This window comes from Natator depressus, chromosome 1 (assembly GCF_965152275.1).
Source record: "Natator depressus isolate rNatDep1 chromosome 1, rNatDep2.hap1, whole genome shotgun sequence".
In the NCBI taxonomy this organism is placed as follows: Eukaryota; Metazoa; Chordata; order Testudines; family Cheloniidae; genus Natator; species Natator depressus.
This window is the reverse complement of record NC_134234.1, coordinates 10,533,630-10,546,193: the sequence shown is the minus strand read 5'-3', so window position 1 is coordinate 10,546,193 and position 12,564 is coordinate 10,533,630. Positions and strand designations below refer to the sequence as shown.

The following is a 12,564-nucleotide window of genomic DNA, read 5'->3' as shown; positions in this document are numbered from 1 at the left end:
GATTGACCCATGCCGTGTGTCCAGTACCAAAGAAACCATACAAGAGACACTCTGATATTTCGAAAGTCTCAGTACTGACCTCTGCACCCTCCACACCATCCATGGCCTCTGAATCACGGAAAACTACTGTGCAGTCAGATCACCAGATGCCCCCAAAGACCAGAGTAGCACCGGTACTTACCCTGCTTGGCTTAAACTCTAACTAGTCCCCCCTCTATTCAGCTGACCTCTGGTCCTGGAGGAGTTTAGCTTCCCTAAAGACCTCTTTGTCTCAGATGAACCTGACTCTCCACTGCACATAGGTATGCAGGGTCTTTTGGTATCCCACTTGTCCTCTATACTGTCTTTTTGCCTGGTACCAACATACCGCCCTGTACTGAAAATACAATTCATGGGGCATACTTGGATTCACTGACAGCCAGGGTCTACCTCCCCACCAACAGATTCATAACATTAGCATATCTAGTCAGGACCATTCAGGGGAGTCCATGAACTGCAGTAAGGAATTGTGTACAGCTCCTGGGTCATATGGCAGCCTGCACCTTCGTGACTGATCATGCAAAACTATGCATCCGCTGCTTCCAGAGCTGGCTCAGAATGGCCTGTTTTCTGAGCAGGCAAGTCATGTTTTCCCTCCCCATGAAGAACTCCCTAGACTGGTAAAAAAATCAATTCAATGTCTGTGCTGGTATTCTTTTCATTCTCCCACCTCCAACAACAACCTTCACAATGGATACATCTCTCTTGAGATAGGGAGCTCACCTCAATACTGTCACAACTCAGGGTAGATGGTCACCTCAGGAAACCAATCTCCACATCTACCTTTTGGAAGTTAGGGCTGTCAGGAATGCTTGCCTTCATTTCTCACCTCTCAATGGGTCAAATCAGTTAGATCATGATGGCCAATATGGCCTGCATATTCTACATCCATAAACAGGAAGGAATAATTACTCAAAAATGTTCCAGTATCTGAGATATTGTAGGGCTGCTACATGGGCTCCATTACATACATTTTCTAATCACTATGCCTTGATCCATGCCACCTGATCCAAGGCGGCACTTAGTAATGAGGTACTATTGTCAGTTCTGGGCTTAGTTCCAAAGCTCCTTCCTCCTTCTAGGGATACAGCTCAGGAGCCTCCCAAAGTGGAGCACCTATAGAGACACTACTTGAAGAAGAGGTTTCTCAACTTATGCCATAACTGCAGTTCTTCGAGATGTGTCCCCCTGTGGGTGCTCCATTATATTCCCTTCTCCTCTACTTCAGACTGTTCTCAGTAGGATGTTTGGATGGAGAAGGAACAGAGTGCAGTTCTCCCGTACAGCTCTATATATCCTCAGTGTGCAGCACAAGAGTGCATAGTATGCACACACAGGCTGAATGGACACTGCTAATGGAAAATCTCCGATTAAGGGCTCAAGATGCGTATGCGCACCTGAAATGGACTAACCTATTCTTCTGCAGGAGGTAGTCACTCCTCAAAACAGGAGCAAAAGAACTAGCACTTTCAGCAAGAAAGGGAAAGGGGTTTATTCAAGGTACTTCCTTGTCCTAAAAAGACAGGGACCCATCTTGGACTGCAAGGAACTGAACAAATTTATCTGCAACCTGAAGTTCAGAATGGTGACCTTGTTGCATATTATGCCTTCTCTAAATCTAGGAAATTGGTTCATGGTCCTAGTGTTGCAGCAGTTGCTTTTTGCCTACAGAGCTGTACCACACCCCAGTTTAGGGTTTTCCCCATTTGAACTTGTATATGGCCGTGAGGTTAAGGGGCCATTGCAGTTGGTGAAGCAGCAATGGGAGGGATTTACACCTTCTCCAGGAACTAACATTCTGGACTTTGTAACCAACCTACAAAACACCCTCCGAACCTCTTTAGCCCTTGCTAAAGAAAACTTACAGGATGCTCAAAAAGAGCAAAAAGCCTGGTATGATAAACATGCCAGAGAGCGTTCCTTCAAAGTAGGGGACCAGGTCATGGTCTTAAAGGCGCTCCAGGCCCATAAAATGGAAGCATCGTGGGAAGGGCCATTCACGGTCCAGGAGCGCCTGGGAGCTGTTAATTATCTCATAGCATTCCCCACCTCCAACCGAAAGCCTAAGGTGTACCATATTAATTCTCTAAAGCCCTTTTATTCCAGAGAATTAAAGGTTTGTCAGTTTACAGCCCAGGGAGGAGACGACGCTGAGTGGCCTGAAGGTGTCTACTACGAAGGGAAATGTGCTGGTGGTGTGGAAGAGGTGAACCTCTCCATGACCCTTGGGCGTATGCAGCGACAGCAGATCCAGGAGCTGTGCACTAGCTACGCGCCAACGTTCTCAGCCACCCCAGGACTGACTGAACGGGCATACCACTCCATTGACACAGGTAATGCTCGCCCAATTAGAGTCCAACCTTACCGAGTGTCTCCTCAAGCTAAAACTGCTATAGAACGGGAGATCCGGGATATGTTACAGATGGGTGTAATCCGCCCCTCTGAAAGTGCATGGGCATCTCCAGTGGTTCTAGTTCCCAAACCAGATGGGGAAATACGTTTTTGCGTGGACTACCGTAAGCTAAATGCTGTAACTCGCCCAGACAACTATCCAATGCCACGCACAGATGAACTATTAGAGAAACTGGGACGGGCCCAGTTCATCTCTACCTTGGACTTAACCAAGGGGTACTGGCAGGTACCGCTAGATGAATCTGCCAAGGAAAGGTCAGCCTTCACCACACATCTCGGGCTGTATGAATTTAATGTACTCCCTTTCGGGCTGCGAAATGCACCCGCCACCTTCCAAAGACTTGTAGATGGTCTCCTAGCGGGATTAGGAGAATATGCAGTCGCCTACCTTGACGATGTGGCCATATTTTCGGATTCCTGGGCAGACCACCTGGAACATCTACAAAAAGTCCTTGAGCGCATAAGGGAGGCAGGACTAACTGTTAAGGCTAAGAAGTGTCAAATAGGCCTAAACAGAGTGACTTACCTTGGACACCAGGTGGGTCAAGGAACTATCAGCCCCCTACAGGCCAAAGTGGATGCTATCCAAAAGTGGCCTGTCCCAAAGTCAAAGAAACAGGTTCAATCCTTTTTAGGCTTGGCCGGTTATTACAGACGATTTGTACCGCACTACAGCCAAATCGCCGCCCCACTGACAGACCTAACCAAAAAGAAACAGCCAAATGCTGTGCAGTGGACCGAAAAGTGTCAGAAGGCCTTTAACAAGCTTAAAGCGACACTCATGTCTGACCCTGTACTAAGGGCCCCAGACTTTGACAAACCGTTCCTAGTAACCACAGATGCGTCCGAGCGTGGTGTGGGAGCAGTTTTAATGCAGAAAGGACCTGATCAAGAATTCCACCCTGTAGTGTTTCTCAGCAAAAAACTGTCTGAGAGGGAAAGCAACTGGTCAATCACTGAAAAAGAATGTTACGCCATTGTCTACGCTCTGGAAAAGCTACGCCCATATGTTTGGGGACGGCGTTTCCACCTGCAAACCGACCATGCTGCACTGAAGTGGCTTCACACCGTCAAAGAAACTAACAAAAAACTTCTTCGGTGGAGTTTAGCTCTCCAAGATTTTGATTTCGACATCCAACACATCTCAGGAGCTTCTAACAAAGTGGCTGATGCACTCTCACGTGAAAGTTTCCCAGAATCAACTGGTTAAAATCGTCCTTGAGATGTGGAAAATATTGTTAGTCTTTATGTACTGGGTAGTATATTTAGAGATGCATGTGTCTTATTAACTCTGTTTTCCTAGAGCTCCAGGAAGAAATCCCAGCCAGTGTTTCACCCTAGCTGAGATTTGGGGGGCGTGTCATAAATAGAAAGGGAAGGGTAAACCCCTTTAAAATCCCTCCTGGCCAGAGGAAATCTCCTCTCACCTGTAAAGGGTTAAGAAGCTAAAGGTAACCTCGCTGGCACCTGACCAAAATGACCAATGAGGAGACAAGATACTTTCAAAAGCTGGGAGGAGGGAGAGAAACAAAGGGTTTGTGTGTCTGTCTACATTTTGTCTTTGCCGGAGATAGACCAGGAATGAAGCCTTAGAACTTTTAGTAAGTAATCTAGCTAGGTATGTGTTAGATTATGATTTCTTTAAATGGCTGAGAAAAGAATTGTGCTGAATAGAATAACTATTTCTGTCTGTGTATCTTTTTTGTAACTTAAGGTTTTTGCCTAGAGGGGTTCTCTATGTTTTGAATCTAATTACCCTGTAAGGTATTTACCATCCTGATTTTACAGGGGGGATTTCTTATTTCTAATTACTTCTATTTTTATTAAAAGTCTTCTTGTAAGAAAACTGAATGCTTTTTCATTGTTCTCAGATCCAGGGGTTTGGGTCTGTGGTCACCTATGCAAATTGGTGAGGCTTTTTATCCAACATTTCCCAGGAAAGGGAGGGTGCAAGTGTTGGGAGGATTGTTCATTGTTCTTAAGATCCAAGGGTCTGGGTCTGTAGTCACCTAGGCAAATTGGTGAGGCTTTTTACCAAACCTTGTCCAGGAAGTGGGGTGCAAGGTTTTGGGAAGTATTTTGGGGGGAAAGACGTGTCCAAACAGCTCTTCCCCAGTAACCAGTATTTGTTTGGTGGTGGTAGCGGCCAATCCAAGGACAAAAGGGTGGAATATTTTGTACCTTGGGGAAGTTTTGACCTAAGCTGGTAAAGATAAGCTTAGGAGGTTTTTCATGCAGGTCCCCACATCTGTACCCTAGAGTTCAGAGTGGGGGAGGAACCTTGACACTATGAGACATATTTTTCTCATCCTTTAATCATTCTCTTGGTTCTTCTCTGAACCCTCTCCAATTTATCAATAGCCTTCTTAAATTGTGGGTACCAGAACTGGACATAGTATTCCAGCAGCAGTAGAAGAAAAATAATCTCTCTACTCTTACTCAAGATTCCCCTGTTTATGTATCCCAGGATCCCATTAGCACTTTTTGGCCACAGCTTTACACAGGGAGCTTATGTTTATCTGATTATACACCATGACCCCCAAATCTTTCTCATAGATTCATAGACTCAGATATTAAGGTCAGAAGGGACCATTATGATCATCTAGTCTGGCCTCCTGCACAACGCAGGCCACAGAATCTCACCCACCCACTCCTGCAATAAACCTCTTACCTATGTCTGAGCTATTGAAGTCCTCAAATCATAGTTTAAAGACTTCAAGGTGCAGAGAATCCTCCAGGAAGTGACCCGTTACCCATGTTACAGAGGAAGGCGAAAAACCCCCAGGGCCTCTTCCAATCTGCCCTGGAGGAAAATTCCTCCCAGCCCCAAATATGGTGATCAGCTGAACCCTGAGCATGTGGGCAAGATTCACCAGCCAGATACCCAGGAAAGAATGCTCTGTAGTAACTCAGATCCCACCCCATCTAACATCCGATCACACGCCATTGGGCCTATTTACCACTAATAGTCAAAGATCAATTAATTGCCAAAATCATGTTATCCCATCATACCATCTCCTCCATAAACTTGTCGAGTTTAATCTTGAAGCCAGATAGGTCTTTTGCCCCCACTGCTTCCCTTGGAAGGCTATTCCAAAACTTCACTCCTCTGACGGTTAGAAACCTTTGTCTAATTTCAAGTCTAAACTTCCCAATGGCCAGTTTATATCCATTTGTTCTTGTGTCCACATTGGTACTGAGCTTAAATAATTCTTCTCCCTCTCCGGTATTTATCCCTCTGATATATTTATAGAGAGCAGTCATATCTCCCCTCAACCTTCTGTTGGTTAGGCTAAACAAGCCAAGCTCCTTGAGTCTCCTTTCATAAGACAGGTTTTCCATTCCTCGGATCATCCTAGTAGCCCTTCTCTGTACCTGTTCCAGTTTGAATTCATCCTTCTTAAACATGGGAGACCAGAACTGCACACAGTATTCCAGATGAGGTCTCACCAGTGCCTTGTATAACGGTACTAACACCTTCTTATCTTGCTTGACGCATCCCAAGACCGCATTAGCTTTTCTCAAGGCCATATCACATTGATGGCTCATAGTCATCCTGTGGTCAACCAATACTCCAAGGTCCTTCTCCTCCTCCGTTACTTCTAATTGATATGTCCCCAGCTTATAACTACAATTCTTGTTATTAATCCCTAAATGCATGACCTTACACTTCTCACTATTAAATTTCATCCTATTACTATTACTCCAGTTTACAAGGTCATCCAGATCCTCCTGTATGATACCCCGGTCCTTCTCTAAATTGGCAATACCTCCCAGCTTTGTATCATCCGCAAACTTTATTAGCACACTCCCACTTTTTGTGCCGAGGTCAGTAATAAAAAGATTATATAAGATTGGTCCCAAAACCGATCCCTGAGGAACTCCACTGGTAACCTCCCTCCAGCCTGACAGTTCACCTTTCAGTGTGAGCCACTGTAGTCTCCCCTTAACCAATTCCTTATCCACCTTTCAATTTTCATATTGATCCCCATCTTTTCCAGTTTAACTAATAATTCCCCATGTGCACCGTATCAAATGCCTTACTGAAATCTAGGTAAATTAGATCCACTGCGTTTCCTTTGTCTAAAAAATCTGATACTTTCTCAAAGAAGGAGATCAGGTTGGTTTGGCACGATCTACCTTTTGTAAAACCATGTTGTATTTTGTCCCATTTACCATTGACCTCAATGTCCTTAACTATCTTCTCCTTCAAATTTTTTTCCAAGACCTTGCATACTACAGATGTCAAACTAACAGGCCTGTAGTTACCCGGATCACTTTTTTTCCTTTCTTAAAAATAGGAACTATGTTCGCAATTCTTCATATCAGCCACTCCATTATCATGCCTGGGATCAACATCAAGTTGACAGGCCTATAATTAAGCCTGTCCTGTTCACCCTTTTTTAAAATTGGCACATTTGCTTTCTTCCAGTATTCTGCAACTTCCGCAGTGCTCCAAAACGTATTAAGAATCAACATTAACAATCCTGCAAGCTCCTCAGCTAGCTCTTTTAGAACTCTTGGACAGAAGTTAGCTGGACCTGCTGATTTTAAAATGGCTTACTTTAGTAGCTTCAGTTTAACATCTTCCATAGATAGTAGTGGAATGGAAAGAGGTTGTTATCACTGTAGCAAGGTGGAGTGGCCTCCTTCTGGTACAGACAGGGAGGAACCACTCCCCACTTCCTGGTGGAGCCAGGCCAGGCCCACCTCTTGCACTAGAAGCAGAGGGGAGGAACAGGAAGTATAAGGGTATGTCTACACTACGGAATAAGGTCGAATTTATAGAAGTCGGTTTTTTAGAAATCGGTTTTATATATTCGAGTGTGTGTGTCCCCACAGAAGTGCATTAAGTGCATTAACTCGGCGGAGTGCTTCCACAGTACCGAGGCTAGAGTCGACTTCTGGAGCGTTGCACTGTGGGTAGCTATCCCACAGTTCCCGCAGTCTCCGCTGCCCATTGGAATTCTGGGTTGAGATCCCAATGCCTGATGGGGCTGAAACATTGTCGCGGGTGGTTCTGGGTACATATCGTCAGTCCCCCCCTTCCCTCCCTCCCTCCGTGAAAGCAAGGGCAGACAATTGTTTCGCGCCTTTTTTCCTGAGTTACCTGTGCGGACGCCATACCACCGCAAGCATGGAGCCCGCTCAGGTAACTGTCACCGTATGTCTCCTGGGTGCTGGCAGACGTGGCACGGCATTGCTACACAGTAGCAGCAACCCATTGCCTTGTGGCAGCAGACGGTACAATACGACTGGTAGCCGTCCTCGTCATGTCCGAGGTACTCCTGGTCGCCTGTGTGATCAGGAGCGCCTGGGCAGACATGGGCGCAGGGACTAAATTTTTAGTGACTTGACCAGGTCATTTTTTTTAGTCCAGCAGTCAGTCCTATTGAACCGTCTTATGGTGAGCAGGCAGGCAATATGTCCTTCTGCACCGTCTGCTGCCAGCCAAAGATGTAAAAGATAGATGGAGTGGATCAAAACAAGAAATAGACCAGATTTGTTTGTACTCATTTGCCTCCTCCCCTGTCTAGGGGAATCATTCCTCTAGGTCACACTGCAGTCACTCACAGAGAAGGTGCAGCGAGGTAGATCTAGCCATGTATCAATCAGAGGCCAGGCTAACCTCCTTGTTCCAATAAGAACAATAACTTAGGTGCACCATTTCTTATTGGAACCCTCCGTGAAGTCCTGCCTGAACTACTCCTTGATGTAAAGCCACCCCCTTTGTGGATTTTAGCCTCCTGAAGCCAACCCTGTAAGCCGTGTCGTCAGTCGCCCCTCCCTCCGTCAGAGCAACGGCAGACAATCATTCCGCGCCTTTTTTCTGTGCGGACACCATACCAAGGCAAGCATGGAGTCCGCTCAGCTCACTTTGGCAATTAGGAGCACATTAAACACCACACGCATTATCCAGCAGTATATGCAGCACCAGAACCTGGCAAAGCGCTACCGGGCGAGGAGGCGACGTCAGCACGGTCACGTGAGTGATCAGGACATGGACACAGATTTCTCTGAAAGCAGGGGCCCTGCCAATGCATGCATAATGGTGCTAATGGGGCAGGTTCATGCTGTGGAACGCCGATTCTGGGCTCGGGAAACAAGCACAGACTGGTGGGACCGCATAGTGTTGCAGGTCTGGGACGATTCCCAGTGGCTGCGAAACTTTCGCATGCGTAAGGGCACTTTCATGGAACTTTGTGACTTGCTTTCCCCTGCCCTGAAGCGCATGAATACCAAGATGAGAGCAGCCCTCACAGTTGAGAAACGAGTGGCGATAGCCCTGTGGAAGCTTGCAACGCCAGACAGCTACCGGTCAGTTGGGAATCAATTTGGAGTGGGCAAATCTACTGTGGGGGCTGCTGTGATGCAAGTAGCCCACGCAATCAAAGATCTGCTGATATCAAGGGTAGTGACCTTGGGAAATGTGCAGGTCATAGTGGATGGCTTTGCTGCAATGGGATTCCCTAACTGTGGTGGGGCCATAGACGGAACCCATATCCCTATCTTGGCACCGGAGCACCAAGCCGGCGAGTACATAAACCGCAAGGGGTACTTTTCAATAGTGCTGCAAGCTCTGGTGGATCACAAGGGACGTTTCACCAACATCAACGTGGGATGGCCGGGAAAGGTACATGACGCTCGCATCTTCAGGAACTCTGGTCTGTTTCAAAAGCTGCAGGAAGGGACTTTATTCCCAGACCAGAAAATAACTGTTGGTGATGTTGAAATGCCTATATGTATCCTTGGGGACCCAGCCTACCCCTTAATGCCATGGCTCATGAAGCCGTACACAGGCAGCCTGGACAGCAGTCAGGAGCTGTTCAACTACAGGCTGAGCAAGTGCAGAATGGTGGTAGAATGTGCATTTGGACGTTTAAAGGCGCGCTGGCGCAGTTTACTGACTCGGTTAGACCTCAGCGAAACCAATATTCCCACTGTTATTACTGCTTGCTGTGTGCTCCACAATATCTGTGAGAGTAAGGGGGAGACGTTTATGGCGGGGTGGGAGGTTGAGGCAAATTGCCTGGCTGCTGGTTATGCGCAGCCAGACACCAGGGCGGTTAGAAGAGCACAGGAGGGTGCGGTACGCATCAGAGAGGCTTTGAAAACCAGTTTCATGACTGGCCAGGCTACGGTGTGAAAGTTCTGTTTGTTTCTCCTTGATGAAACCCCCCGCCCCTTGGTTCACTCTACTTCCTTGTAAGCTAACCACCCTCCCCTCCTCCCTTTGATCACCTCTTGCAGAGGCAATAAAGTCATTGTTGCTTCACATTCATGCATTCTTTATTCATTCATCACACAAATAGGGGGATGACTACCAAGGTAGCCCAGGAGGGGTGGTGGAGGAGGGAAGGAAAATGCCACACAGCACTTTAAAAGTTTACAACTTTAAAATTTATTGAATGACAGCCTTCTTTTTTGGGGGCAATCCTCTGTGGTGGAGTGGCTGGTTGGCCGGTGGCCCCCCCACCGCGTTCTTGGGCGTCTGGGTGTGGAGGCTATGGAACTTGGGGAGGAGGGCGGTTGGTTACACAGGGGCTGTAGTGGCAGTCTGTGCTCCAGCTGCCTTTGCTGCAGCTCAACCATACACTGGAGCATACTGGTTTGGTCCTCCAGCAGCCTCAGCATTGAATCCTGCCTCCTCTCATCACGCTGTCGCCACATTCGAGCTTCAGCCCTCTCTTCAGCCCGCCACTTACTCTCTTCAGCCCGCCACCTCTCCTCCTGGTCATTTTGTGCTTTCCTGCAGTCTGACATTATTTGCCTCCACGCATTCGTCTGTGCTCTGTCAGTGTGGGAGGACAGCATGAGCTCGGAGAACATTTCATCTCGAGTGCGTTTTTTTTTCTTTCTAATCTTCACTAGCCTCTGGAAGGAGAAGATCCTGTGATCATTGAAACACATGCAGCTGGTGGAGAAAAGAAAAGGGACAGCGGTATTTAAAAAGACACATTTTATAAAACACTGGCTACACTCTTTCAGGGTAAACCTTGCTGTTAACATTACATACATAGCACATGTGCTTTCGTTACAAGGTCGCATTTTGCCTCCCCCCACCGCGTGGCTACCCCCTCAACCCTCCCCCCTCCCTGTGGCTAACAGCGGGGAACATTTCTGTTCAGCCGCAGGCAAACAGCCCAGCAGGAATGGGCTCCTCTGAGTGTCCCCTGAAGAAAAGCACCCTATTTCAACCAGGTGACCATGGATTATATCTCACTCTCCTGAGGATAACACATGAACGGATGTTGCTTGAACGCCAGCAAACATACACTGCAATGCTTTGTTGTACAATGATTCCCGAGTACGTGTTACTGGCCTGGAGTGGTATAGTGTCCTACCATGAAGGACGCAATAAGTCTGCCCTCCCCAGAAACCTTTTGCAAAGGCTTTGGGAGTATATCCAGGAGAGCCGCGAATGCCAGGGCAGAGTAATCCTTTCACATGCTTGCTTTTAAACCATGTATAGTATTTTAAAAGGTACACTCACCGGAGGTCCCTTCTCCGCCTGCTGGGTCCAGGAGGCAGCCTTGGGTGGGTTCAGGGGGTACTGGCTCCAGGTCCAGGGTGAGAAACAGTTCCTGGCTGTCGGGAAAACTGGTTTCTCCGCTTGCTTGCTGTGAGCTATCTACAACCTCCTCCTCATCATCATCTTCTTCGTCCCCAAAACCTGCTTCCGTATTGCCTCCATCTCCATTGAAGGAGTCAAACAACACGGCTGGGGTAGTGGTGGCTGAACCCCCTAAAATGGCATGCAGCTCATCATAGAAGCGGCATGTTTGGGGCTCTGACCCGGAGCGGCCGTTCGCCTCTCTGGTTTTCTGGTAGGCTTGCCTCAGCTCCTTCAGTTTCACGCGGCACTGCTTCGGGTCCCTGTTATGGCCTCTGTCCTTCATGCCCTGGGAGATCTTGACAAAGGTTTTGGCATTTCGAAAACTGGAACGGAGTTCTGATAGCACGGATTCCTCTCCCCATACAGCGATCAGATCCCGTACCTCCCGTTCGGTCCATGCTGGAGCTCTTTTGCGATTCTGAGACTCCATCATGGTCACCTCTGCTGATGAGCTCTGCATGGTCACCTGCAGCTTGCCACGCTGGCCAAACAGGAAATGAGATTCAAAAGTTCGCGGTTCTTTTCCTGTCTACCTGGCCAGTGCATCTGAGTTGAGAGTGCTGTCCAGAGCGGTCAAAATGGAGCACTCTGGGATAGCTCCCGGAGGCCAATACCGTCGAATTGTGTCCACAGTACCCCAAATTCGACCCGGCAAGGCCGATTTAAGCGCTAATCCGCTTGTCAGGGGTGGAGTAAGGAAATCGATTTTAAGAGCCCTTTAAGTCGAAATAAAGGGCTTCATCGTGTGGACGGGTGCAGGTTTACATCGATTTAATGCTGCTAAATTCGACCTAAAGTCCTAGTGTAGACCAGGGCTAAGAGGCAGAGCCTCCAGCTCAGTTGAGGGAGAGCCAGGGAAAGAGTCAGGCGCTGCTGCCTTGCTGCTTGCCCATGAACTAGGGACTGAGCTGTGTCAACCCCTGCCTCTGGAGGAATATCCAGGGGAGCTGCCACCTGGCGAATGTCTGGAGCAGCTGCCACTCGGTGAATACCACGAGGAGCTGTTGGAACTGCTGGCTGCCAAGTACCTCGAGGACCCGTGAGCGATAAAGCCCTGTGACCAAGTAGGGACAAAAAGTAGCCCAGGGAAACCAGACACTAGTCTGGTTGTGTTTGCTGAAGCCACAGTCAGCGTTTTTCAGCAGGATCCCAGTTGACCAAGTGGTGGGATTCCCCACCACTGTTAGGGCCCTGGGGTGGGACCTGGTGGATTAGGCTGCCAACCCCATCCTTGGGATGGCAGCCTACCCACCTTAGGTCGGATAGCCTGCATTTGTTTGCTGTCTTCCCCAGCCAGAGAGCTAGGCGATAGACTGCTTCTGCTGTGTCCATCCAGGTGTCTGGAGCCTGACTGTCTGCCATCTGCTATAGACTGTTTTTGCTCTGCCCCACCAAGAGGGCATGAGCCTGACTAATTAGTATTGCTTGGCCCTGCCCAGAGGGCTGAGCCTGGCTGTGTTTGCTGCCTGCCCTAGCCAGCGGGCTGGCTATAGACT

General features: G+C 48.1%; 1 protein-coding gene across 1 annotated transcript in view; it reads left to right on the top strand.

The window, feature by feature from the left end:
• Nucleotides 1–12,111, top strand: part of LOC141981065 (disintegrin and metalloproteinase domain-containing protein 29-like) — a 182,778-nt gene extending 170,667 nt beyond the window's left edge. Inside the window, exon 19 of the mRNA XM_074942871.1 lies at nt 11,969–12,111. Coding sequence (XP_074798972.1) covers nt 11,969–12,111 — 143 coding nt within the window. The remainder of the gene's footprint in view (nt 1–11,968) is intronic.
• Nucleotides 12,112–12,564: the final 453 nt, after the last annotated feature.